General features: G+C 41.9%; 1 protein-coding gene across 4 annotated transcripts in view; it reads right to left on the reverse strand.

Moving 5' to 3' along the window:
* Window positions 1–24,620, reverse strand: part of LOC122811288 (golgin subfamily A member 7) — a 435,299-nt gene that overhangs the window by 318,954 nt on the left and 91,725 nt on the right. For all 4 annotated transcript variants that reach the window (XM_044083034.1, XM_044083033.1, XM_044083031.1 and 1 more), the window contains exon 3: window positions 14,806–14,958. In XM_044083034.1, the coding sequence (XP_043938969.1) occupies window positions 14,806–14,958 (153 nt within the window). The remainder of the gene's footprint in view (window positions 1–14,805; window positions 14,959–24,620) is intronic.

A 24,620-nucleotide genomic window follows, 5' to 3' on the forward strand; every position in this document is an offset into this window, starting at 1 on the left:
TGATTAAATGATTTTTTAACTAAAAAACAAATTTTCTGTTGCACCCAATATCAAGTTTGAAATGCGTATAATTCTTTAATTTTCCATTTTTAATATAACCCATTCCCAACCCCCAAGACCATGCACCTCTAATATCATAATTTTTTGCAATGTGTTTAACTTTACAGTCTTTGAAAACACGTTTAGCATTATTTTCCACTTATGCTTGGAAGTGTACATAAGTTCTTTTTTTTGTCTATTAAATTCTTGTAATACATATGCATTTCAAGGGTTACAATTTTTTTATTTTATATTGTTCCAAGAATTCTTCCATATACTGTTCTGTCTCAAAATGAAAGTCACAAAATGTATTTTATTAACATATATAAAAAGCTCTTACTTCCCTTGGTGAGATTCCCAACGATACAGTTATATCATCCCAAATGTCACACCTATCATGTTCTTCTACCTTACTTATTCTCACCAAGAATTTCTTGCTGGTATCACCCATCTTCATTCCTTTCTCCTTCTTTCATTGTTTGTGCATTCAATCCCTTCTCCCTTTTACTTTCTTCAATCTCTTCCTCTTGTATTCTGTCCATAATTTCACCCCATGATACTGTTTCTTGCTTTCCGGTTCACTTTGTTCTAGAAATACATTTAAGTAAACATTCTGCAGCCCCTCCCAAATGTAACTCTCTTTCTTCTCTTAACAGTTCTTGACACAAAAACTCCAAATCCTGCAACTCCTCTCCACTGCTGTATGAACTTTCTCCTGACCCGATTTACTCATCTAACACTGCAACTCTACTCCTTTCCGTCTGCTACTACTTTGTATTTGTGTACAAGTGTGAGACAGCTCATACACCTACACTTTTCACAACCTCCTCAGATGTCTCAGCTCACCACACTGCTTCCTTCTTCTCCGAGTTGCCTCTGCACCTGGTCCGTAAACAGGAAGCCCAACAACAAACAACGTCCCCGCTCATAAAAGTAGGGGAAGTTTCTTGATACCATCCAAAATTACCACTAGTAGTATAAATACCACCTTGGGTCCCCTATGAAGAGAGATCACTACCCCCAGTGGGATTAATGTAGTTACCACAGGATGAGTGGATAAATAAAGTAAATACTCACCTTAGAAAGCCAAATCTAAGGCAAATGAAAGAGAAATGGCACTGCTACTCTCAAGACAGGGATATCATAGGAAATCCTAATGAACCAGGACACACATGCAAAATCTTGCAGCACCATTTTCAAAAGGTTTAAAGTAAATAAGCTAAGGACCTCAGTCCATCTCTTCCAAATGGATGGTTTACTAGAAAAATTAAATAGGACTCTAAAGTTAAATTAAGTTACTGAGAAGTGCATGAAAAACTGGGATCAATTGCTGCTCTTCTTAATGCTTGCTTCCAAGTACCTCCACGCCTCAAATGGACTTAGCCCCTTTGGAATGTTATACAGCAGGTACCACACAGAGCAGCCGAAAACGGTTTAGAGTTGTGGGAAGAGGAAGAACTCCTCTTTTAGGAGTGTCAGAGAATCATACTGGTTTAATAAAGAAGGGCACTCCATCAGTGCAGAGTTTAAATGCCTACCACATGTCTCAAACAATTTCAACATTATTGAAGTCATAGGTAAATGTGTATAAACAATCATGTAGATGGTGGGAACCATAACAAAGTGGTAATTGATTAAAACTGATGGTAATCAGTATAAAATTAATGTGTCCAAATTATTTTACATATATGTACATGTAGACATAAAAAAAAGGTTTAAGTTTCCAAAAATTACAAGACGCCAGACAGACTTGCATTCTGAAAAGCAATTTTGTACTAGGACAGTTTTGACATGAGTTTGGTGATAAAGTATTAATAATTCTTAGATCCATTTGAGGGGGACTAACAAAAAAACAGGACTAACTGAACTAGACACACTGAAGTTGGGACTAGATAAAATAAAATGTCAGTGAGACATGGAAAATAAAAGAAGCCTAACGGCATTACAGATTTTGCTTAAAGAAATGACAGTGATGGAAGACATGATTTTAACACATCAGGACAAAAAAAAAATAACAGAAAATGCAAGCTATAAATGGGTTTCTGGAAATAAAAAAGAGCAACAGGAAAAGCAGAGGTGCATGTAGAGTTAGTATGAATGACTTATGAAAACAGCAAGTTTATGCGGTTAAATCTTACTTTTTTCTAATGAGTAAAAGACATGAACTTAAGACATATTTCTATAGTCAACACAGGCAGACAAGGGGTAAAATATTTACTTTCAGTGACAGAAAGGAGAATGTGTGAAAAACAAATATTGTGCAGTCATTTCTGATAAAAAATGAGATAAGGGATCAGCTGAGTATACTTCAGCATGTTGTAGTTTTTTCACATTGGCAAATAAGCTGAAAGCTTAAGGGCAAGGCTAACCAATCTGTTTTCAGGTCGGAAAGAATGACTTTGGGAATACTCAGCTGTTGCACTTATAATTTTGATATTACTATGCTTTATGTGTTGGACCTTAATGAAAATTAAATATATACACACATACATATGCACAAACACACACATGTATCATTCATATCTACACAAAACACACACACGGAATGGATGATATAGCAGCACTCAAGCCAAAATGTCCACATTCAACTTTGTTTTTCCATGAACTTGCATGTCCTGAGTTACTTCTCAGTGCTGATCTGAGAATGAGAATGATCAGATGAAGGAAATGTTGCCCAGCTCATTCACAATAAAAATAGGACTACCGCCTATCTGATACAGCTCTGAATCAGGTTGGTCTCCTGTACAGTCTTACAAGATCAAATTAATTATTTAATTTATTTTATATTTGTTGACCGGGCTAGTCTAATTGGATACATGTCCATTTACAGTAGAGGACCGGGGAGAAAAGCTCCAAGACGCACAGAAAAATACAATATAGAATGTCTCAACAGTCCAAGCTTAAAACAGCTGTTAATAAAAAAAAATACAATACTCAGAGCATAACACAAACAGTAAAAGGTAATGTACAAAAGATGTTACTATATACATATATTTAAATTGCAATAACATGGTCTTTTGGTTCTTTAAGGATAAGTCTGCAAAGGTGAAGAGTATGCATTACTATAAAGAAAGAGAGTAAGTCAGGGTTAGTACAAGGGCATAACCAAGATGCATCCTTGAAGGACATCAAAGAGTCTCCTGCCAAGTTGTTGGATCTGCTAGTATAGATAAGCAGTTTATTTGAGAAGCGTAAATTTTTAAGACTGCTGTAAGGGGTAATGAGGCTAGTGAGTATTGAAGTGTTGGTGGGTTGATACAGGGTCTTATGGGCTATAGCAAGCTGGTGAGATTGAAGATGGTTTAAAAACTAGCCATCCTAGTTGCTTTAGATTAAGACAATGATGAGTTCTAAAAGGACAGCCACTGGCAAATCTAGCATTATTATTATTATAGGAGATTTCCAGTTTGTTGAGGTTGTTGACCGTTTTTATTATGCTGTTTATATGAGTATCGAAGTTAAGGTTGCTATCTATTGTTATTCCTAAGGGTTTAATGGTTGGGTCGGGAGATATGAGAGTGCCATTATTAGATGAGTGTGAAATTTACTGGGGTGGACTTTCGGGTTGGAGTGAAAAGTACGAGTTCAGTTTTTTGGGGGTTTAGGAGGAGGCATCGGTTTAAAAAACATTGTTCTGTATTGAATGCTTTTTGGGTAAGGGACTGTAGTTCAGTTGGAGAAATGGCTTAAATTATTGTGGAGTCGTCTGCGTATTGGATACAGGTGGCGTGAGGAATTGCTGAGTGAAGGTCATTAATAAAAATGGAAAACAGGAGTGGGCTTAATATGGAGCCTTGAGGAACACCAAGGGAAATGGGGAGGTGTGTAGATAAGATTACTATCCCATGGCACAGCCTGTTGTCTATTGTCCAAGTAAGATTTGAAACAATTTATGGCTAGAGTTTCAAGTGAAAGGGATTTCAGTATATTTAAAAAAAAGCTGGTGATTAACCATATCGAAAGCTTTAGATAAATCAATAAAGACTGCAGAGGAAATAATATTGTTGTTACGGTTTTTGTTAATGCGGTCTGTGAAGGATAACAGGGCAGTGGTAGTACTGTGGAAAGGTCTAAATCCATGTTGACAGTTGACAAGTAAGTTATTTTGGAGTAGTTGCTTATGGACGCATTTCTCCATTATTTTTGCTAGAGGAGATAGTAGAGCTATAGGACGATAGTTAGAAAACTCATTAGGAGTTCTCACCTTTATGTAGTGGGATGATATGAGAGATTTTCCAGATAGATGGGATAGTTCCTTCACTTATGGTTCTGTTAACCAGAATAGAAATGAGATAGGCTATGGCTTTAACTCCTTTTTGCAGGTATTCTGCTGAAGTTGGTCAGCTGAGGGGGTGGTAGGTTTTAGTTTTTGGAGAAGGGAGCAAATGAAGTAAGTAGAAACTGGTTGTAACTGAAATGATGGAGGTGGGCTAGTTGTAGATGTAGGCAGATTTGTGGTATCTGGAGAAAGTTGACTAGCAAGAGTTTGGATGTCATCTGTGAAGAAAGAATTGAAGGCATCAGCAGTATGTGTGGGACAGTCAGGGTTAGAGCCTTGTGGGTTAGGTGTGACAGATTGACCTGGGTATAGTAGTTTGTTAATGCTAGTCCAAAACTTTTGTGGCTTCTTTTGGTAAGTTTGCTGTAGTTGGAAGTAAAAGTTTTTTTTAATCTAAGAGGATAGCTTTTTTTGTATTATTTCTAAGTTGTCTAAAGTTTTGGTGGTCTGTAGGATTCTTAGTAGTATGCCATTTTGCCCAGGATTTGTTTCCAAAAAGGATTTTTTGCTTAGTAGCTTTTGAGAGCCAAGAGGCAGGTTTAGCTTTACTTCTAACAGAGCGAGATGGGACGTGGTGGTCAAGGATGGCTAACAATGTGGAATTAAAGTATTCCACTGCTTCATTTAGTAGGAGGGATTTTAGTGGTGACCAATTACACTGCTCGAGTTCTGTATGGAAAACTTCAGGGTTAAATTGCTTTTTGGTGCGTATTGTCCTGAAAGTGTTTTGGTAAGTTAAGTTGGTTTTATGTCTATGGATATAAAAGTTAGTGAATGGTCACTTGGATCATCTGGAAGGGTTCCTACTTTGTATGTTTGATGAGGAGTATTAGTAAGACTCCAGTCTAAGGTACTTACTTTGTTACTGGGTTTATTAATCTTGGTTGGGGAGTTAATAGTTTGTGAGACGCCATATAGGTTAATATGGGTGGTAGGTTATACATTACTACAGGACTTCCAGTCAATATTAAAGTCTCCAAGGACTATAGTTTCTTGTGGAAGATTAACAGAAAGCCAGTTAAGGATATTTTCAAGGGTATTAATGTTATTTCCTGGAGAAAGGTAGATACAAATGATATATACAGATTTACATGTGTTGACCTGAAATTTAGAAATGAGGATTTCAGCATTATTGTCCAAAAGTGGTCTAAGGTTTACAGTGGTAACTTGTAGCTCTGCTTTATAAAGGACTGCTATCCCTCCTCCATTTTTGGCTGTGCGGTCTAATCTCAGGATATTGTAACCAGGTGGGGTGACTTCATTGTCTTTAACTGTAGGTTTTAGCCAAGTTTCAGATAAACATAGGATGTCAAATAGGTGGACATCTAGGAGGGCATGGAGGTGGGCAATTTTATTGTTAATGCTACGTATACTGAGATGTGCTATATAGAGTGAGTCAGAAGGTTTAGTAGGGGCTTGGGTACTAGTGTTGCTAGGGTTGCACTGTTCAGTGGCAAGGGTAATGTTTGTGCCGGGGTTAGGATGAATGTCCCCATCTAGTAAGGAGTGGAGGTATATTCTACTTATAGGGTAGTGAAGCTTACAATAATAGTCAAGTGATTTCCTACTATTTAGATGGGTATACTTAATGTGGGGGGGGGTCTATGATATTTGGCTTGTAGGTAGCAGGGTCTGGATGTGATGTTTATGTGGTTTTGAGAGATAGCTAGTAGTGGTGTAGAAGTGAGTATGGAGGGGAAGAGAAGGTTGGGGTATAATGGTTGTTCATAGGAGGTTAGCAGATAGGCAATAGTTAGAGGAGGAAAGAGTGAGACCAAGAGTAATAGTTCTATTTGGCGTGGGATGGGTAATACAGCCATTATCTTAGATAAAAACTGAAAGAAAAATGGGAAGTAAGGTAGTGTGAACAGGTAAAGAGATGTATCAACAGGTGAGGTGATGTAAAAAGGAGGGATGGGAGGTAAGGTAACACCAGGAGAGGTGTTGTGACAAGGAGGGTTGGGAGTGCTAATGAGGTGAGCTGCTACATTGGAGCAGATGTGATGGGGTGTGGTTTAGAGGAATAAATGTAGGAGCACTGGGGGCGGGTGGAAATTGGGGGCAGGGAGGGGGAGCGGAGTGAGGCCTCAGGGCAAAAAGAGTGGGGAGAGGCAAGCGAGTGAAACAGCCAAGAAGAACAATCAGTGGAATGCTGACTGATGAGGTAAGTTAAGGTGAGGTAGGTGAAGAATTAATAAGTAGTAGAGTGGAAGATTTCCAAGGAGGATAGTGGGAGATTACAGCAAAACAAGAGGTGTAAGAAAGAACGATAGTAGCAAGGTGAAGACAGTAGTCTGTAGAAAAAGTATTTCCTGCGATATTGGGATAGTCAAAAGATAGGGACTAGATAAGGGTGCCACCTAGTGGCCAGGGACTTGTATTGCAACAGTAGTATTTTCTCGGGAAGGCTAGCCTAGGGCTAAATAAGACGCTCTATTCAGCTACGGGAGGTAGTGAAAGGCAGTCAGGGGCTGTACTAAACTACAGGATACAAAGGGGTTATTGGCTGCTGGCTGACCAAGCCGAGAAGCTTTTTATTATAAACAATAAGGAATAAGCATACTACAAATAAGCTTTACAGCCAGTATGAGGAAAACACATACATACTTCTTTCCTTTCGTGGAAGAGCACAGGGGAACACTTATAGGGTGATGAGACAACTGGTAAGTTGGGAAGGGTCCTTAATTGCGAGGTGGGTTCTTAACTCCTAATTGGAGGGTAGGCCAGCTGGAGAGTTTCTGCCTTCCTTTCGTGGAAGAGCACAGGGGAAACACTTATAGGGTGATGAGACACAGCTGGTAAGTTGGGAAGGGTCCTTAGTTGCCAGGTGGGTTAACTCCTATTGGAGGGTAGGCCAGCTGAAGAGACAAGATGTAAAGCACAGGTGCCAGGAGTGCACAGCAGCCAGGGGATATCCTAGTAATTATAGGATAAAATTAGGGGGAACGGTTATGGAGAATGCTTAGGCAGAAATGTCAGGACAGACTTCTTCAAAATTAATTATTTAACACAAATTTTTCTATCTTCTCTTGCACAACAGTAAACTATATTCTGTAAAATTACTTCAGGCATTGTGCTGCAACTAGTTATGTGCAAGCTGAATGATGAAAAGCATAAACATGCCTTGTTTGTCAGGATGCCAGATGAACAAAGGCATTGTTAGATACAAATGAATAGAAAATGTTACTAGAAGAGAAACACTACACAGAAATATGGAGAGTACTATTAGACATACAATATTAATACCTTGGTCTAGAAAACTAAGGCCATGTTCTGTTGGATCAGATATTGTTACGCATAGGGAGATTTACTGGATGTGAAAATGTGGTAGGTATATGCTGTCAGAGATGAGGACATTTCCAGAAGTGTCGTGGATTTTGAGCTGTTTTTAAGATGGAAAAAAGTTTACTGGATAATGTAACAGTCAGCTAAAAGAAGTGAAGTACAATGAAGAATATTCCAAAGGAACCAACAAAGTTCAGGGACTGTAAACTGCTGAGTCTTCCACTTTTTGTGTATAAAGGTGGCCATTAGCCTGCTACAATTAGATCAATGTGTGTGATCTCAAGTTGCTGCCATATCCTATTCATAAATATCTGATCGCTGCAACAAGACCGTCTCTGCAAGACTTGTTTCTTATATATAACTCAAGATCAACAGGAGTCAGTCTTCCCACTTGCTGATGTACCACAGCATAGTGCAAAACCACTTATTTCCCCGAACAGGTTGCAAACCTTAGATTTCCTGTATCAAAGACACAATTCCTTTTAAGTGTACATGCTTTCTCCTTTAAGCTGCATTCCAGATACCTTGTAGATTGCGGCATCCTGTAGGCTAGGTCTGAAGCATCTGCACTCATTTACATAAAGGCAGTCCTTAATCTTTTGTCAGCTCACCATTTACTAAAGACAAAAAAAACTATAAAAACAAATCTTTTTCCATTGTGGCCAAGTGCCCACACCTCACAAAATCCACTTATCTCTCAGACTCTTGGATGAGATTTTTATATTAGGGGACAGAAGTGTAGAAAAGATCCATTCTTTTGTTGAGTACTTGAACAATATCAACATTTTTTTTAAATTTACCTCCACTTTGGACATGGAGAAGGTAAATGATCTTGATATACTGACATCCCATACAACAACGGGGTTTAAATCAAACATTTACAGGAAACCCACTGTTTACAACTCATTTCCTTTCACTAGATGTCATCCCCTTTCAAAGAAAAAAAGTTTAGTGAAAGGACAATGCATTAGGGTTGCATGAATGACTTACCATGGGGAAGTGTGGGGAGAAGTTAAAGGAAATACTTATGCAAGAGGTTACCCATATACTTTAGTCAGTTCCCTGTGTACACAGATTTATAGTGAAGGGGGGGGGGGTAAAATACAACCCCCTGTTGCTGGTTTAGGTGGGAATAATCCAGCGGAACAGACTGGGAGGGTATGAGAAAGTACTTGTAGTTCAATACTTTTCCACAGAAGCTAGAGAGATAGTTAAGAAAAACTGGAATATTTTAAAGGTTAATCCAGGCCTCTAACATATTTGGTTTGAAACCCACTTCTTTTTCAGATAGCCCCTAATTTAAAAAAAAATGTTGGAGAATGAGGTAATACAGGCAATGAGTATGCAACTACATATGGTCATACCACGCACTGTGGATGCTGTAAGCAGTGCACACATTTCTAACGACCACTCCTTGACAACACTAAAATTCAGACTGATTTTTCAGTAAGGGAACTGCAACATCCAAGGGGTTGTTTACGTTGCAAAATGCTCTGAATCTACCACTTTCTACATGGGCAAAACTGAGCAACTTTTTAAAACATGTATTTATGAACATAATTAAGATATTGCTAATAAAAATGAAAACAGTGCTTTGTACAAACATTAACATCTAGTTCCTTCAGAAAATTTTATTTCAGTATTTGTAACATTTCGTCCAAGACACACGGGGAGGTGATTGGAAGGGCTAGCTAGTAATCTAGGAATTGGTGTGGCAACTCCGGCTTGGTGCCACCTTCCCACCTGGACTGAATAAATGTACATCCATTTTACCTGCATGACAAATGAAGGCTAGGAAGTTATAAGACATTTATGGCAATCTTTTTACGTGTACATAAATAAAAAAATATATATATATATATATATATATATATATATATATATATATATATATATATATACACACACACACACACACATACACACACATATATACACACATATATATATATATATATATATATATATATAAATATATATATATATATATACACACACACACACACACACACACAGTATATATATATATATATATATATATATATATAAATATACACACATACACACACACACACACAGTATTTCTCCGTAAATAAGACCTAATCAGAGAATAAGGCCTAGCATGGTTTTCCAGGGTAGTCATGAAATAAGCCCTACCACCAAAATAAGCCCCAGTTAAGATAGTCAACAACACACGACGGACATGTTGAATTATAAAATAATATTATTGACATCTGTTGACTGAGGTGATCGTACTCTGCACTCCATTTTCGGACCATTCGGGCACCCAACTTCCTCTCTTTGCAGAAAGTCGTAAGATTCTTTCCCAGAGAGTCCTCCATGATTCTTACTGTAACCCTAATCCTCACTCACACTTCACGTTTGAGATCCTTGGCCCATAAACACTGGCAAGTATACTTTGATCAAAGTACAAACAATGCACGTAAAACGTGCGGACTTGATGATGAATGGGTGTGGTTGTGTCTTAACTGTCACCATTTTTATTGCCACTCCTGTCTCGCAAGTCTTCAATTAACTCTCCCAGACAAGATGAATGCACAAAGAAAGCCCTATTCCGTCGAGTACAAGAAAGGAATTGTGGAGGACTCCCGGGGAAAGAATCTGATGGCTTTCTGCAAAGAGAAGTTAGATCTCCAAATGGTCCAAAAATGGCGAGCAGAGTACGATAACCTCAGTCAACAGGTGGACGAGGGAAATGCTAAGAAGTGTGAGTGTAGATCAGGTTGGCAACCATTATTTTCTGAGCTGGAAGACATCATCTGTGAATGGATTGCTAACAGGAGAGCTAAGACTTTGTGTGCAGGGCTGATATTCAACCATTTGCCCTTGCAATGGCACCACAGTTAGAAATATCCCCAGAAGAATTCAAAACATCACAACATTGGTTGGATGGCTTCCTTCAGCGATATGAACTCTCCAAGATGATCAATAACACTGTTCAAGCTGGAAGATACTGAAGTTATTACACATGCACTTGCATTCAAGTCCTTTGTTGATGGCATCGACGTTTCTAAATACCAACTCTCCAACATGATTGCTATGGATGAAACTGCAGTGTTTACAGGCCAAGGATCTCAAACAACAACTGATCAGAAGGGTGCCTCGTCAATCTACATTCCCTCCTTTAGTTACGAAAGTGCACGTGTTACCTGTATTTTGGCAATTCATCTAGATGGAAAGAAAACCCCACATCTAATAACTAGTAAGGACAAGAAAGATGAGATTGAAAGTGTTTCAGGGATTTACATTCTTGAAACCAAAAAAGCCTGGTGCACACAAGCAGTTATAAGGAAGTGGGGGTCGATGTAATGCTGTCACTTGTTTTGTTTTGTGAGGTGGCGAAAGAGGTCTGCTAGTCTGGGCACTCACCACGCTAAAGACATGAAGAACTTCCTTGCACAGAGAACAGATCAAATAATGATTCCTGCAGGAATGACTGCCTGTCTCCAGACTCTTGATAATGCAATAAACAAGCCATTCAAGGACCATTTGCGCATGGAACTCAATGACTACACTGAAAATAGAATGGAGAGAAATCAGCATGGAAACTATGTGAAGAATAGCCTGCAAGAGGTCATGACTTGAGTGATGAATTCATGGGATAAAAATCACTGACAGCTGTGTTGCCAATGCACTATGAGCAGGCTACATGGACAAACAGTGCTCATTCAAGGAGAGCTCTTTTGCTGGGCATGACAGACTGGGGTCAATGGTTCTACAGGAAAAGGAGTCGCAAGAAATTCAGGCAAGAATTTGGGGGTTTGAGACTTATGACAATGACAAAGAAGACGACATGACTGTATTTGAATAACTTTTATGTTATTGGGGCAACAGAATGGATTGCTTCTGCTTTCAGCTGCCAGCAAGCTAGTCAGTTTTTTTACTTTATTGTATTAAGGTAACGGTTTGATTATCAAGGGGCAATTACAAAGTAAGGCCACTAATTCCCAGACTTCATTTTTATGACTTTCCATCATTCTTCTCTTATGGTTTGGGTAAGGAATAAAGAAAGCAACACCACTCAAAAAGAGGCATTCGCCTGTTTTATTCCCCTCCTCCAATACACATGTATTGAGATTTTTCTGCACTTTCTATTAAGCATGAAATATTGCACCGTGAAAGCCAAGATGTAGACATTCTGAAGTTGAAATGTTTGTTGTACTGTTTATGTAGAATTCTCACACAACTGTTAACGCCTTACCTATAACTGTTGCCCAATAACGGAAAAGTTCCAAATGTCAATTTGTGTACATGAATAAATGTTTTTTATGTACATGAATACATGAATAAATGTAGATTTTTGTACAGGGGGGGGTGTAAATAAGGCATCCCCTGATAAGAAGCCATAATGCATATTTCGGTGGGGGAAAAAGAATAAGGCCTGGTCTTATCTTAAGAGAAATATGGTACATATGCATACAGAGACATACATACACTCATATATAACACGTGTCTTGTGTATGTAGTTTTACACACACATTTTTCAGCCATGTTGTAGATTTTGTAATGTGTGGTGGATTTTTTTAGGTCTATATTTAATTTGTTTATAAGTCAAGAGAAGAGTGTTTTTTAGCTTTAGGATACAATGATTTTTGCATTCATTATCTCATTAACTAATCAATGAAATGCATCTACGTGCTACATATTTGGGGTTTCTAAAATGCACTTTATTCTGACGAAGTCCCCTTGGTGGGATGAAAGTGCATAATATTAAACTTATCATTCATAACAGATTCTCTTTTCTGCATTTTTTTTTTTATATCTGCTGAATGTGCCAAAGGAGTTTGCCTCTTTACCCTACCTTAACTATGCTTCTGTGGAAATATTTATGCTCATACAAGAGTCTTGTGGGTTAGGCAAGGGGACAGATTTAGACTTGTGCAAATGGACTGCTGTATGTGGTGGGTGTGTGAGAGTCTTGTGTAGTGGTAACTCTACAGAAGGGTTTCTTCTATGAAAAGGTGCAAGGATGGGGCTGGGGGCAGTGTTACTTTTACTGATCATCTACACAGCCTCTGTTGTTTACTAGCTATTCAGCCAACACAGTAACCTCCTAGTCAGAGCAATTTCCACTTTGTTATGCAACAAGGCAGGTAGAGAGTTGAAAATGATGCTGCAGCAACAGTTATATATACCATTCCCACATTTTCCACTTGATAGCCCTTTCCTATTTTCATAAAACCATCAACTTACTGCAATGCATCACAGAGTGAAATCCAATACTAACATCCATTGTGTGTAGATACCACTGTATAAAGACTACACCCTTTAGGGTACTCTTCTATATGCAAACACCATGGCCATAAGATCATCATCAGGATAGCAGACATGTCAAAAATGTCATTCAGCAGCCATATACAAGGCCAGTCATGAAATTGCTGTGGCATTCAAAACAAAGATAAACATTCTGTTTACTGGCACCTCACTTAAGTGTCATGTTTAATCATACCCTCACCTCAGGCTTCGTGCCCACTGAGTGGCGCACAACTACAGTTATCACACTCTACAAGGGGGGATCCACCTTGGATCCCGGGAACTACCGCCCCATCAGTCTGACGAGCCTGATCTGCAAGGCCATGGAACGTATTATCATGGAACTTATAAACAAAGACATTGGCAACCTTAAAACACCGGACCCCACCCAGTCTGGGTTTATGAATGGCCGATCTAGTCTCCTGAACCTGATTGACTTATTCAAATCAGTCTCCAGAGCCGTGGACAAGGGTATGTCAGTCCACACAGCCTATCTGGACCTCGCCAAGGCCTTTGACACTATCCCCCACTCCAGAATCATATATAAACTTACTAAGCTGGGCATTAATCCCTACGTCACTCGATGGGTTGCCAACTGGCTTACTAAAAGAACCCACACTGTAAAAGTAGCTGACTACAAATCCAGCTCCAGACAAGTGGAGTACCTCAGGGTTCAGTCCTGGGACCTCTCTTGTTTGGCATCTACATCTCTGAAGTACAGGCCAACACTAAAGGACTCTGGCTAACAAAGTTCGCAGATGACTGCAAACTGGGAGCCATTATTGAATCCCCAAATTATGTTGATACTCTACAAAAGGGCCTTACAGAAACAGATGCTTGGTGCCAGAGCCATGGGCTCAGGCTCAATGCCAAGAAATGTATAGTTATCCCCTTTGGGGAAAAAACATGTACCCGTGAATTACTACAAAGGTGCAGTACACTAAACACCAAAAGTGTGATAACAGACTTAGGGACACAGGTAGACAGTGGTCTCACCTTCAATAACCATATCACCACAACAGTCAGGAAATCCTTCTATGTGGCACACCTCATCACTAAGGGCTTTTCATCCAGAAAAAAAGGAGGTCATTGTCCCACTGTACTCATCCCTCATTAGACCCATTATAGAATACAACGCCCCATTTGGTATGTACCTCTCAAGACATCTGCAACAACTGGAAAGGCCGCAGAAATGCCTCACTAAAAGAATCACAGGCCTAAAGCAGATGCCCTATGCTGACCGCCTTAAAAAACTCCAGCTATACTCTCACATATCATCTACTCCGAGGCGATCTCTGCTTAACATACAAGGCCATGTCAAACCCAGAGCTGTTGGACATGCTACACAAAGAAATCCCAATCCCTCAGAGCCACACGCTCCAGGGATCTAAACCTTGTCATCACAATAAACAAAACATGCTGGAGGGATAGGTTCCTGACCCAGAGACCCCCCAGACTCTGGAATACACTGCCCATACATGTCAAGCACAGCGCCTTTTTGGTCCTCTTCAAAAGGAACCTTGATGATTGAATGGGAGAAAGGAAATTCACCCCGGGGATCACGTCAGTCGCCCTGCTAGACAGGGGTCCAGGAAAGTAAATATAGTGTGGGAAGAAATAGCCAGGGAATTGTTATGGCTAGGCTTGTACAGGCACCTAGGGCCGATAGCCTAGTACCAACCTATGAACCTATATGATAAATAACCAGAACATTTTTAAAGCACTTTAGGTAGTGAAAGCACTTTCTTAGACTATATTTTTATTTTAAGGAGTACATGTCATGAAGAAACAAGTAGCCATCACTGTGTCTCCTGCTAAGGGTGAGATGCTCAAAATGCACGTATAGGAATTGGGGGAAAATATTTTGCGGATTCGATTATACTTGGATTGTGCTCCCTGTCAGCACACTCAGAATGCATAGCACTCACCTTTTCATAATGCGTCTCCACACACAAAAATATTGTGTATGCTGTCAGACAAGCTAGGCATCCTTCAAGATATGACTGACCCCCAAGTTTCTCTGCTTCAGCATAAAGATTATTTAGGCTCCGAACGGTTTCCTCAAACTGTTGCTTGTCAATCTACAAAAAAAAAAAACTGAATGTTATAATCACTACATGTCATGGGTAAATCAAAAACTATTACATGTCATGATTTATGACCCTTCTCAAGGAACTTACATCATTGAAGTTTCAACTCACTAATGTCCACAGACAAAAAGTTGCTCCATTATCCATTAATCAGTACCATTGAATATCCTAAGAGTATGAAGCCTGTAGACAAAACCTACAGTTAATGTAAACCAAATGACAGTTCTCTTAATTTAAGCTGACCAAAAACTGCTCACAGGAAGTGTGTGGTGCAGTTGGGGGACTGCAACATATCATATGTTTTGAAAGCTAATTTGCTTTAGCACATGCACATCTACAATCTTTTGAAGTTTTACATGGAATTGAAGCAGAGTAGTAGACAAGGGCTAATAATGGAAAACGTGGTATGAAATACCTTTATACAGCATCACAGAAAGTGAAGGTGGGGGGTGAAGAATCTTGCCACTTTTATAAAATTAACTAAAAAACGCAATACAAGCCATCATATGTGCCCATCCATCCATGTACACTACTCTTGACCTTAGTCAAACATTTATATGGGTGCAAACCAGATAAAAGATGCATTTGATTTTTTTCAGGAACAACTGCAAAATGAAGAACTTTCGCATTTATCAGGTCTTAAAAGCGTTAATTACAATCTAAAAATGTGAACATGAGGTAGGATCATAGCACGACTCAAAAAAACTCTCATAAAAGAAAAAACAAAAAATCCTTATTTGCTACAGACACACCCTCCCACAATATACCTTGGGTTTATTACCTTCTCAAGTGCCCGAAGGAAGATTTTTTTTTTTTAAACATAAAAGGTGAGATTCTGCAAGACAAATCACACCCATGACCAGTGCAGAGTAGCAGCCATTACATTTCTGTCACAAAAAAAACATTCTTCTTAGAGATTTTGAGTTGTTCCTGATGTTCCTTGGCATTCTGAGATCATACTGAAGTTTTTTTTATGCTATTAAAAACAGAAACGGCCCCCCCCAAATTTCAGGACATTTGATATCCATTAATCTTTCGCAGGACACAACTACCAAAATAGGGAATATCCTGCGCACAAAATGTCAAATAAACAAACAGGGAGGATGGCAACTCATTATCACCTAAAAACTTGTCAATATAAAATTCATATACATCATAAGATTATAAATCCATTTTGCACAAGGTGTGCAATCTTGCAGGAGAAGCTACATTTTAGATTTATACTAATTACAGTCCAAAACCTTCACAGCTCTATGTCATTATTAGTTATGGACAAATCAGTTCTTGTTTTCAATCATACTAAAGCTGACTTTTTCCCCCATTAAGCTACCACAGGACTTCCTAAAATTCAAAGCGGATTAAACAAGTCTCAGTAACTTTGAGCGCATTTTAGTCCACACCCCACACTAAGGCTAATAGACTATCTTAGACAGCCCAACAAACTAGATTTGCTTTACCTTTACTAAATTTCAAGCTTGCCTAATGCATACAGTAGAGTGTTCCACATAGCAGTCCTGCTATGAAAACATCTTTTGATAGCTCCTTTACATCTTTCAGAGCTGACTGAACTCTCATTCCCTGTGTTTTTCTCTTCTGTCAACTGTTGCAGCCCAAAGTAAGGTGTTAACTCATCACCAACACATTTCTAAGCAAGCATTAAATCCCCCTCAACAGCACAGAGAAAAAGTAATAAAGTCAGAGTCTGCTAATCTTCTTGGTTATTAAAGCTTAAGGCTTCACCTGCAGAAAATTTCATTAAGGACCACTGCACTCTTTCTAGCTTAATAATTTCAGTCTGCTATATGTACAAAACATGGCAGCATATTCCAAATAAGGCCAGACTAATGGTTTATATACAGAAAAATATACATTTGTTTCAAGATGACTATATGAAGCATATCTTTGATGATTAGAGAATGAGAAGTTATGTACCTGCCATAATGTTCCATGTTAGTTGTCTTCTTTTCGCCTTCTTTCTTGCTGGATGGGTTCGGAGCCGATCCTCGGCTCCAACTCGGCTTATACCAAAGCTCGAGAGCTATTTTTACCGGCTCAAGGTAACCCTGTATCCCACAATGCTAGGCGCTAACTATCCAGATCTCGTTTGATAGCTAACACTATAGCAGTTCTGCCCCCAGAACAAAGGAGAGAATGGCATACTCACATAGATAGCCATCCCAAGAAAAGGATAACCACTGGAGACCATAGTGGGAGAAAAGGAAAGGCTCCTTAGGATCCAAACGGTCTGTCCAGGCTAGGGGGTTGGAGGGCGGGACGCAAGAAAGAAGGTAATCAGAAGAAAACTAACATGGAACGTCATGGTAGGTACATAACTTCTCAATGTTAAGTTGTCAATCTCGCCTTCATTCTTGCTGGATGGGACTGCGTCCCTAGCACCTTAACCCTGGGTGGCTCGTTGGAACAGACTCTTGAGGACGGTGGAACCAAAGTTAGCTCGGCTTCTGGAGGCCATGTCCAGTTTGTAATGAGAAATAAAGGTATGGGGAGAGGCCCATGTGGCTGCTGCACAAATTGAATCTAAGGGCAACCTGTCCTGAAAGGCTATAGACGTAGCTAAGGCTCTAGTTGAATGGGCTCTATGTCTTGAAGGAAACTTTTGATGCCTCAGTTCATAGATGAAAGTGATGACAGAGGCCAACCACCTACAAAGGGTTACTTTGGAAACTGGAAGGCCTTTCTTCCCTTCAGCATAAGATAGGAAGAGCTGGTCAAATTTCCTAATTTGCTTGGTTCTATCCAAGTATTAACGGAGTTGGCGATCAACATGCAAGAAATGCAACTTTTGTTCTGCTCTGTCAGAGTAATTAGGGAAGAAAACTGGGAGATCGATAGTCTGGTTTAGATCTGCCTCAGAAGATATCTTGGGTAAAAAGGGGGGGGTTAGTTCTGAGGGACACTCTATCTTTATGGAAAACAAGATAAGGACGAAGAACGCAAAGGGCGTGAAGTTCTGAGACTCTCAAGTCTTCCATGAGAGTAACTTCACGGAACAGGAAGCCGCAGGTTCAAAGGGAGGGAGAATCAAGGAGATTAAAACTAGATTCAAATCCCACTGCGGTGGGGGATGTCTAACCGGGGGCTTGAGTAATAAGATACCTTTGAGGAATGCTTTACAAAGTTTATGAGACATAATGGAAGAGTCTGCCAAGCCAACATGAAAATTTGAAATGGCCGCTAACTGGACTCTGATAGTGGAGGAAGAAGAACCCGAATGAAAAAGTTCGGCCAAAAAAATCTAAGACCGATTGGATAGGAGCCACAAATGGGTCTATGTTCCTAGATTTTGCCCAGAAGGAAAAACGTTTCCATTTGCTGGCATAAATCCTCCTGGTAAAAGATTTGTGAGAAGCTAAAATGATGTCACGTACCGAATGGGAGATAAAGGGAAGCCTGGCTACGGTTGGAAGTGGAGCAACCAAGCTGTGAGGTTGAGAGAGGGGAGAGATTGGTGCAGCTTGCCCCACTGATGGGTCAAGAGATCTGGAACTGGGTCCAGATGCCAGGGCTGCTCCAAGAGGTAACGGTGCAGGAATGGAAACCATATTTGTCGAGGCCAGTATGGAGCAATGAGGATCATCTTGGATCTCAAGGCGGTAGCTTTCTGAATCAACTGAGTAATTAATGGAAAGGGGGGAAAGGCGTACAGGAGACCCCGTGGCCAATCGTGGACTAGAGCGTCTCTGGGAGGGTGGCCGGGAAAAGAGTGAAAAATTCATGGCATTTGCTGTTCTGCAGTGTAGCAAAAAGATCACAGCAAGGCTGACCCCATTTTTTGAAAATTTCTTCCATTACTGACTGCTCGAGAGACCACTTGTGCGGGATGAGAATGGCTCTGCTCAGCCTGTCCGCTATGACGTTGGACTTCCCGGGGATATGCGTTGCTATCAGAAACCGTTGAGAGGAGATCGCCCACTGCCAAAGTCTGAGTGCTTCTCGACATAAGGGATAGGACTTGGTTCCGCCCTGCTTGTTGATGTACCTCACTACGGACATATTGTCCGTCTGAACTGCAATCGTCCCGATGGGAAGAGAGTCCTGAAGGGCTTGCAACGCTAAAAGAACAGCTCCCATCTCTAGGACATTGATGTGCAGGTGGCACTCGAAAGGTTGCCAAGTGCCCTGGACCGTCCTGCCCTGAAAATGCTCCCCCCCCCGATCAGGGAGGCATCCGTTGTCACTGTAGCAACCGGGGGGGGGGGGGGGAGACGAAGGGTCTGCCCTGAGACACTTGAAGGGAGACCATCCACCAAAACAGGTGGTTTTTGCATAATTGGGTTATCAAAATGTAGTGTGACATCGGGAGCTGCTGGAAGGACCACTGAGAGAAGAGCATCCATTGCAGGAGTCACATTTGGAACCGAGCTAAGGGAAGTAACGTAATGGCAGCCACCATGAGACCTAGAGTCTTCAGTACAAACTTGGCCTGAATTTTGTTGTTCTGAAGCAGGATATGAACATGTTCGCGAATATCTGAGATTCTTTGAGCCGTCAGTTTTGCAGAGAGTTCGACTGTGTCTAATATGGCGCCTATGAAGGTAATAGACTGACAAGGCAGACTTTTCAAAGTTTATGGAGATACCTAGCTCTTCGCAAATCTGAATGGTGTAATCTCTGGATTAAATAAGTTGACACCTGGTGGTGGCGGTAAGGAGCCAGTCGTCTAGATATGGAAACACCTGGAATCCTTGACGCCTCAGATGAGCTGTAACCACTGCCATGCATTTGGTGAACACTCGGGGGGCTGTAGTGAGACCAAAGGACAGGGCCCTGAACTGGTAGTGACTGGCTCCCAGCCGGAAGTGGAGAAACCTTCTGGAGCGTCTGTGCATTTTGATGTGGTAGTATACATCCTAAAGGTCTAAAGAGCACATCCAATGGTCCTGACCCAAAAAGGGTAGAATGGACTGTAGCGTGACCATCCGGAACTTTGTTCTTTGAACAGACTTGTTCAGTCTGCGGAGATCCAAAATTGGTCTCCAGTCCCCTGTCTTTTTTGGTACTAAAAAGAACTTGGAGTAGATTCCGATCCTTGCTGGTCTGCTGGGACTGGCTGGATGGCCCTTTTTCTTAGCAGTTTTGAGATTTCTAATACTGCTTGTTCCCTTAGACCGGGTGATACATCTGGAAGGGGCCTGTTTGGCTGTTTTGGGGTGTGGACAAAGGGAATTTTGTAACCCTCGGATATGATCGACCGTACCCATGTGTCTTCGTTAAGGGAAAGCCAGGCTTTTGGGTACAGTGATAATCTTCCCCCGACTGCCTCCGTAGGTGGACAGTCGGGCAGCTTCTTAGGGATGCTGAAAGGGTTGGCCAGAGACAGCTTCTCTGCTACCCTGATTCTGCGGACCCCCTCTGCCCCTGGAGCGGCGTCTATTGTTGTTCCCCCTCCTGCCTGTAGAGGGGAACTCGCCTTGTGCGTCCGGCGCGACTCCCTGTGGTTTGTGGAACCACATTTTTCCACTCTTCTGACCTTTGGGGTATGGTCTGGATGGGGTGGAAAAACGGACTCCCACGGCAGAGAGAGAGTTTTGCTGTCTTGTTCGCATCTGGTCAAAGTATCCTTCACCTGAGGTCCAAACAACGCCGAACCATCAAAGGGAGAGTTGGTGAAGGACGCCTTGAAGGGGTCGGCAAAGTTACAAAGCCGCATCCAGGCATGTCGTCTTAAGGCCACACTTGTGCCTGCAGCCCTACTCACCCCATCGGCCGCATAAGAAATAAGCCGCATGGAGGAGTTAACAATCGAGTTTAGGGTTGCCAGCTGGGAGTTGACTTTGTCCTGAGACCCCGCAGCTGTTGGATCCTGTGAAGTGTCACCCATTTCTTTGAGCAAGTCTCGTTGAAGACAGGTGAAATGACATAAGTAATTCAGCGACCGCATGGTAAAGGTCGCTGAAGAAAACATCCGCTTGCCGTACCTATTCATGGTCCTAGATTCCCTTATTAGGAGGATGGATAGGTACCAAAGGATCAGCCAGTTCCTTCTTAGTGGCTGCAGCCACCACCATTGCATCAACAGGGACACCCTTGGTCAAAAACTGTTTATCAGCAGGGGCTGTGATAAATTTTCAAGGCCTCTGCGGGGTTGGTTCCATCGAGTCAGGGGCCGTCCATGCCTTCCTGGCCACCACTTCCATAAGGGGGTCAAAGGGCGGAGACACCCAGGGGGTGGAAGGGCGAGACCCAAACGCCTCTAGGTAGACCGACTCGTCCTCGGAAGGGTTGAGGGTAGACCAGTTCCCCCTCTGCTTGAGGATCTCAAGGATGTCAGAGAAGGAGACATCATCAGAGAGGGATCTTGGGGACCCCTCCGACTCATCCAAGTTGGTATCAGATGTGACTGACTCAGGGGAGTCCAGATGCTTCCTATTACATTTCCTCTTCCGAGGGGGCTCCCCTGACAGATCAGGGGAGGCCTCAGAAGAGGAGGATGCACCCAATGGGGGCCCCTGAAGCGTAGGATCTCTGCGGTCAGGGTCGAGAGGATGAGTAGAGACCGTAGCAGGCACTACAGTGGGAGGAGTTGAGGGAGCCGACCGAGGAACAGGCACAGGGGCCAGCACACTCCTCATGACCTCGAAAGCACCCCTATCAGGCAGAAAAGAAGGTCCCCGCTCCGAAGAGATAAGGACCCCTCCCAGCACCGAGAGGGATGGCTCTGAGGCCGATGTCGGAGCCCAACTCACCTGCGCCGAGGCTCCGAGAGGGAGAACGGGGTCGGACAAGGGTCCGATGCCACTCACCCCCTCAGAGCCGACGAGGGAGTCACGGCGTCCGGATCCCTCCAAGGATGGCACCATAGAAGAAATTGGAGCTGACGACGGAGCCAAAATGGGTGGTATCGGCTCCGACGTGTCGACGGTCCCGGTTCCCACAAACTCCGGCTCCGAACTCGAGGGGAGAGTCGGAGGAGGAATCGATGATGGAATGGGGATAGCCACTGTCTGTTGAGAAAGGCTATGAAGAATCTGGGCCAATGCCAGCGACTTAAGGAGTCTACTAACCACCCTCTTGAGGTCATGGTCCGAAAGCCTGGAAGACAGAGAGGAATGGGACCGGTGACTGCGCTCCGAAAGCAAAGGAGATCTCGGAGCCGAATGGACCGACTCCAAAGAGGGGGACCTGGAGCGCTTACGGGTCAAAGTTGGTTCCGACAAAACTATCGGAGCCGACTGATTTTTTGAAGCGTTGGCTCCAGCCGGAGCCGATGCCGAAGCAGAAGTAGCACCACTGGTCGGAGGCTCTAAATTCGGAGCCGACGATTTAGTGGGCTTGGAAGGCTTGCTCGACGAAGACTTGGCCGGGGAGCCTTCAGGCTTCAATAAGCCTCTCAAAATCAATTTGTTTCTGCGTTCCTGCAGGACTCTTGGACTGAATGCATGGCAGACGGAACAAGAAACCTGCAAGTGCAGAGGGCCTAGGCAATACACGCAAGAAGTGTGACCGTCTGTCAGAGACATTTTCTGACAGCACAAGTCACACTTCTTGAAGCCTGAGACCTTGGACTCCTTAGACATAATGGTGGAACACACCCAAACAACCACACACACCACAGTAAATAAAAAAAAACCTAGTTCAGTTACTACACCACACCAAAGACTAAAACTACAACTAACACAGACTTAATCAAATTCACCCAAAACCTAACTTGGCCCTAAGGCCTAGATATACAAGAGGAAGGAAAGGCCGAGGGGATAGAAAATAGACCCAAAAGGGAACTATACAAAGCGGGTTACTCTAAGAGGGGACAAGGGGTATAAAGAACACTAACCTGAAATAAAAGGGAAAAAATCTTACCCAAAAAGCTGTTCTTTTTGAAAAAATTACCAGAGTGCCGGCAAAAACGCAACCTCGCAGCTAAGCGGCAAACGAGATCTGGGTAGCTAAAGCCTAGCATTGTGGGATACAGGGTTACCTCGAGCCGGTAAAAATAGCTCTCGAGCTTTGGTATAAGCCGAGTCGGAGCCAAGGATCGGCTCCAACCCATCCAGCAAGAATGAAGGCGAGATTGACAACTTAACAACATAATTTAACATTATGGTTAACATTAGGGGGAAAAAAAACTCCAATTACTAGCAATTACTATCCTAAAGTCTCTTGTACTAGTAGCTTTGGGTATAATTTGATTGTTCAAAGAATAAAGGTTCCCAAAACTAAAATCATTTTTACCAAAATGTAAAACACAACACAGCACATTTTGTAAATGATGAAAATTTAATTTCCTACAGTCTACTTTCTACCCAGGAAACTTTGTATTTTTTTTTTGTCAACAGATGCAACTCTAGTACCGAAGTACCACTGGCAAATTTTCTAACTTACTTCATTCTCATACCCAGGGATAAAACAAAAGATAAGACCTAAAGAATAGTTGTATAAAATCTTACCATAACCATTGATGTCCTCCTCTTCTATATGCTGCAGTATTCATAAAGTACAGTTTTGTACCTACCATAAATGTAGATGTTCGAGTGCTAATACAGCTGCAGTAATCACATATGGGTTCTCTGCCGTCAGGCGGTCCCTCGGTCGGCCGAATTCCAAAGTCTAGGTCCGGCGTCGGTTGTTGTCGCTTTCTTTCCTGACGTCAGTGAGGCAGGGGTATATAAGACACAGCCGATGCCATTTTCTTCAGTCTTTCTTGCCCCAGATGTCAGGTGCCCCCATAAGGAAGGCAATACATAAATTATATTTATATACATGAAATGCAATATAATCAAAAATCAGTAGTTGCAAGCAAATACACCATAGAAGGATAACCCCATCAGGTTGTATGAAGAGGGGTTAGGCCCTAGGCCTTTACCAAGAGGGGAAGGAGGGAGGGAAAACTGTACTGCAGCTGTATTAGCACTCAAACATCTACATTTATGGTAGGTACAAAACTGTACTATGTTCATCGTGCATACAGCTGCAGTAATCACATATGGGTAGAATCCCAAAGCTACGCACAGGGTGGTAGGCACTAGGTGGAACTGGGATGAGCCAGAATGCCCTGCAACACAGCAGTGGCAAAGCCTGCTCTAGTTTTGGAATATAAAGGCAGGTGGTAGTGCTTTGTGAAGGTATGCACAGAACTCCAAGTGGCTGCCTCCAAAATATCTTTGGTAGGAACTCCTCTGAGGAAGGCTGCAGAGGTAGCTGTGCCCTGGTGTAGTGGGATCTGATGCCTGTAGGGACAGATTTTCCATGATAGGAGTAACAAAACCGATGCAGTGGCCTATCCATTTTGAAATTGTCTGTTTGGTAACTGGCTTCCCTTGAGCTCCTACAGCATAGGACACAAAGAGTTGTTCTGATTTCCTGAAAGGCTTTGTTCTGTCCAAATAATAACGTAGCTGTCTATGGATGTCTAAGGAGTGTAGGAGCCTTTCCCCTTTGTTTTGAGGATTGGGGTAAAAGGTAGGTAAGTGTATGGCTTGATTTAAAGCTACCCTGGATACCACTTTAGGCATAAATGACGGGTTGGTTCGAAGGGAAACCCTATCCTGATGGAAGATGAGAAAGGGCTGCACAGCCATGAGGGCTTGTAGTTCTGATACTCTACGAGCTGAGGTAATGGCCAGAAGGAAAGCTGTTTTCCAGGACAAGTATTGCAAATCTGTTGAGGCAGCTGGTTCAAAGGGAGGCAATGTTAG

Source organism: Protopterus annectens, chromosome 9.part0 (assembly GCF_019279795.1).
Source record: "Protopterus annectens isolate FY-2018-M chromosome 9.part0, PAN1.0, whole genome shotgun sequence".
Classification (NCBI taxonomy): Eukaryota; Metazoa; Chordata; order Ceratodontiformes; family Protopteridae; genus Protopterus; species Protopterus annectens.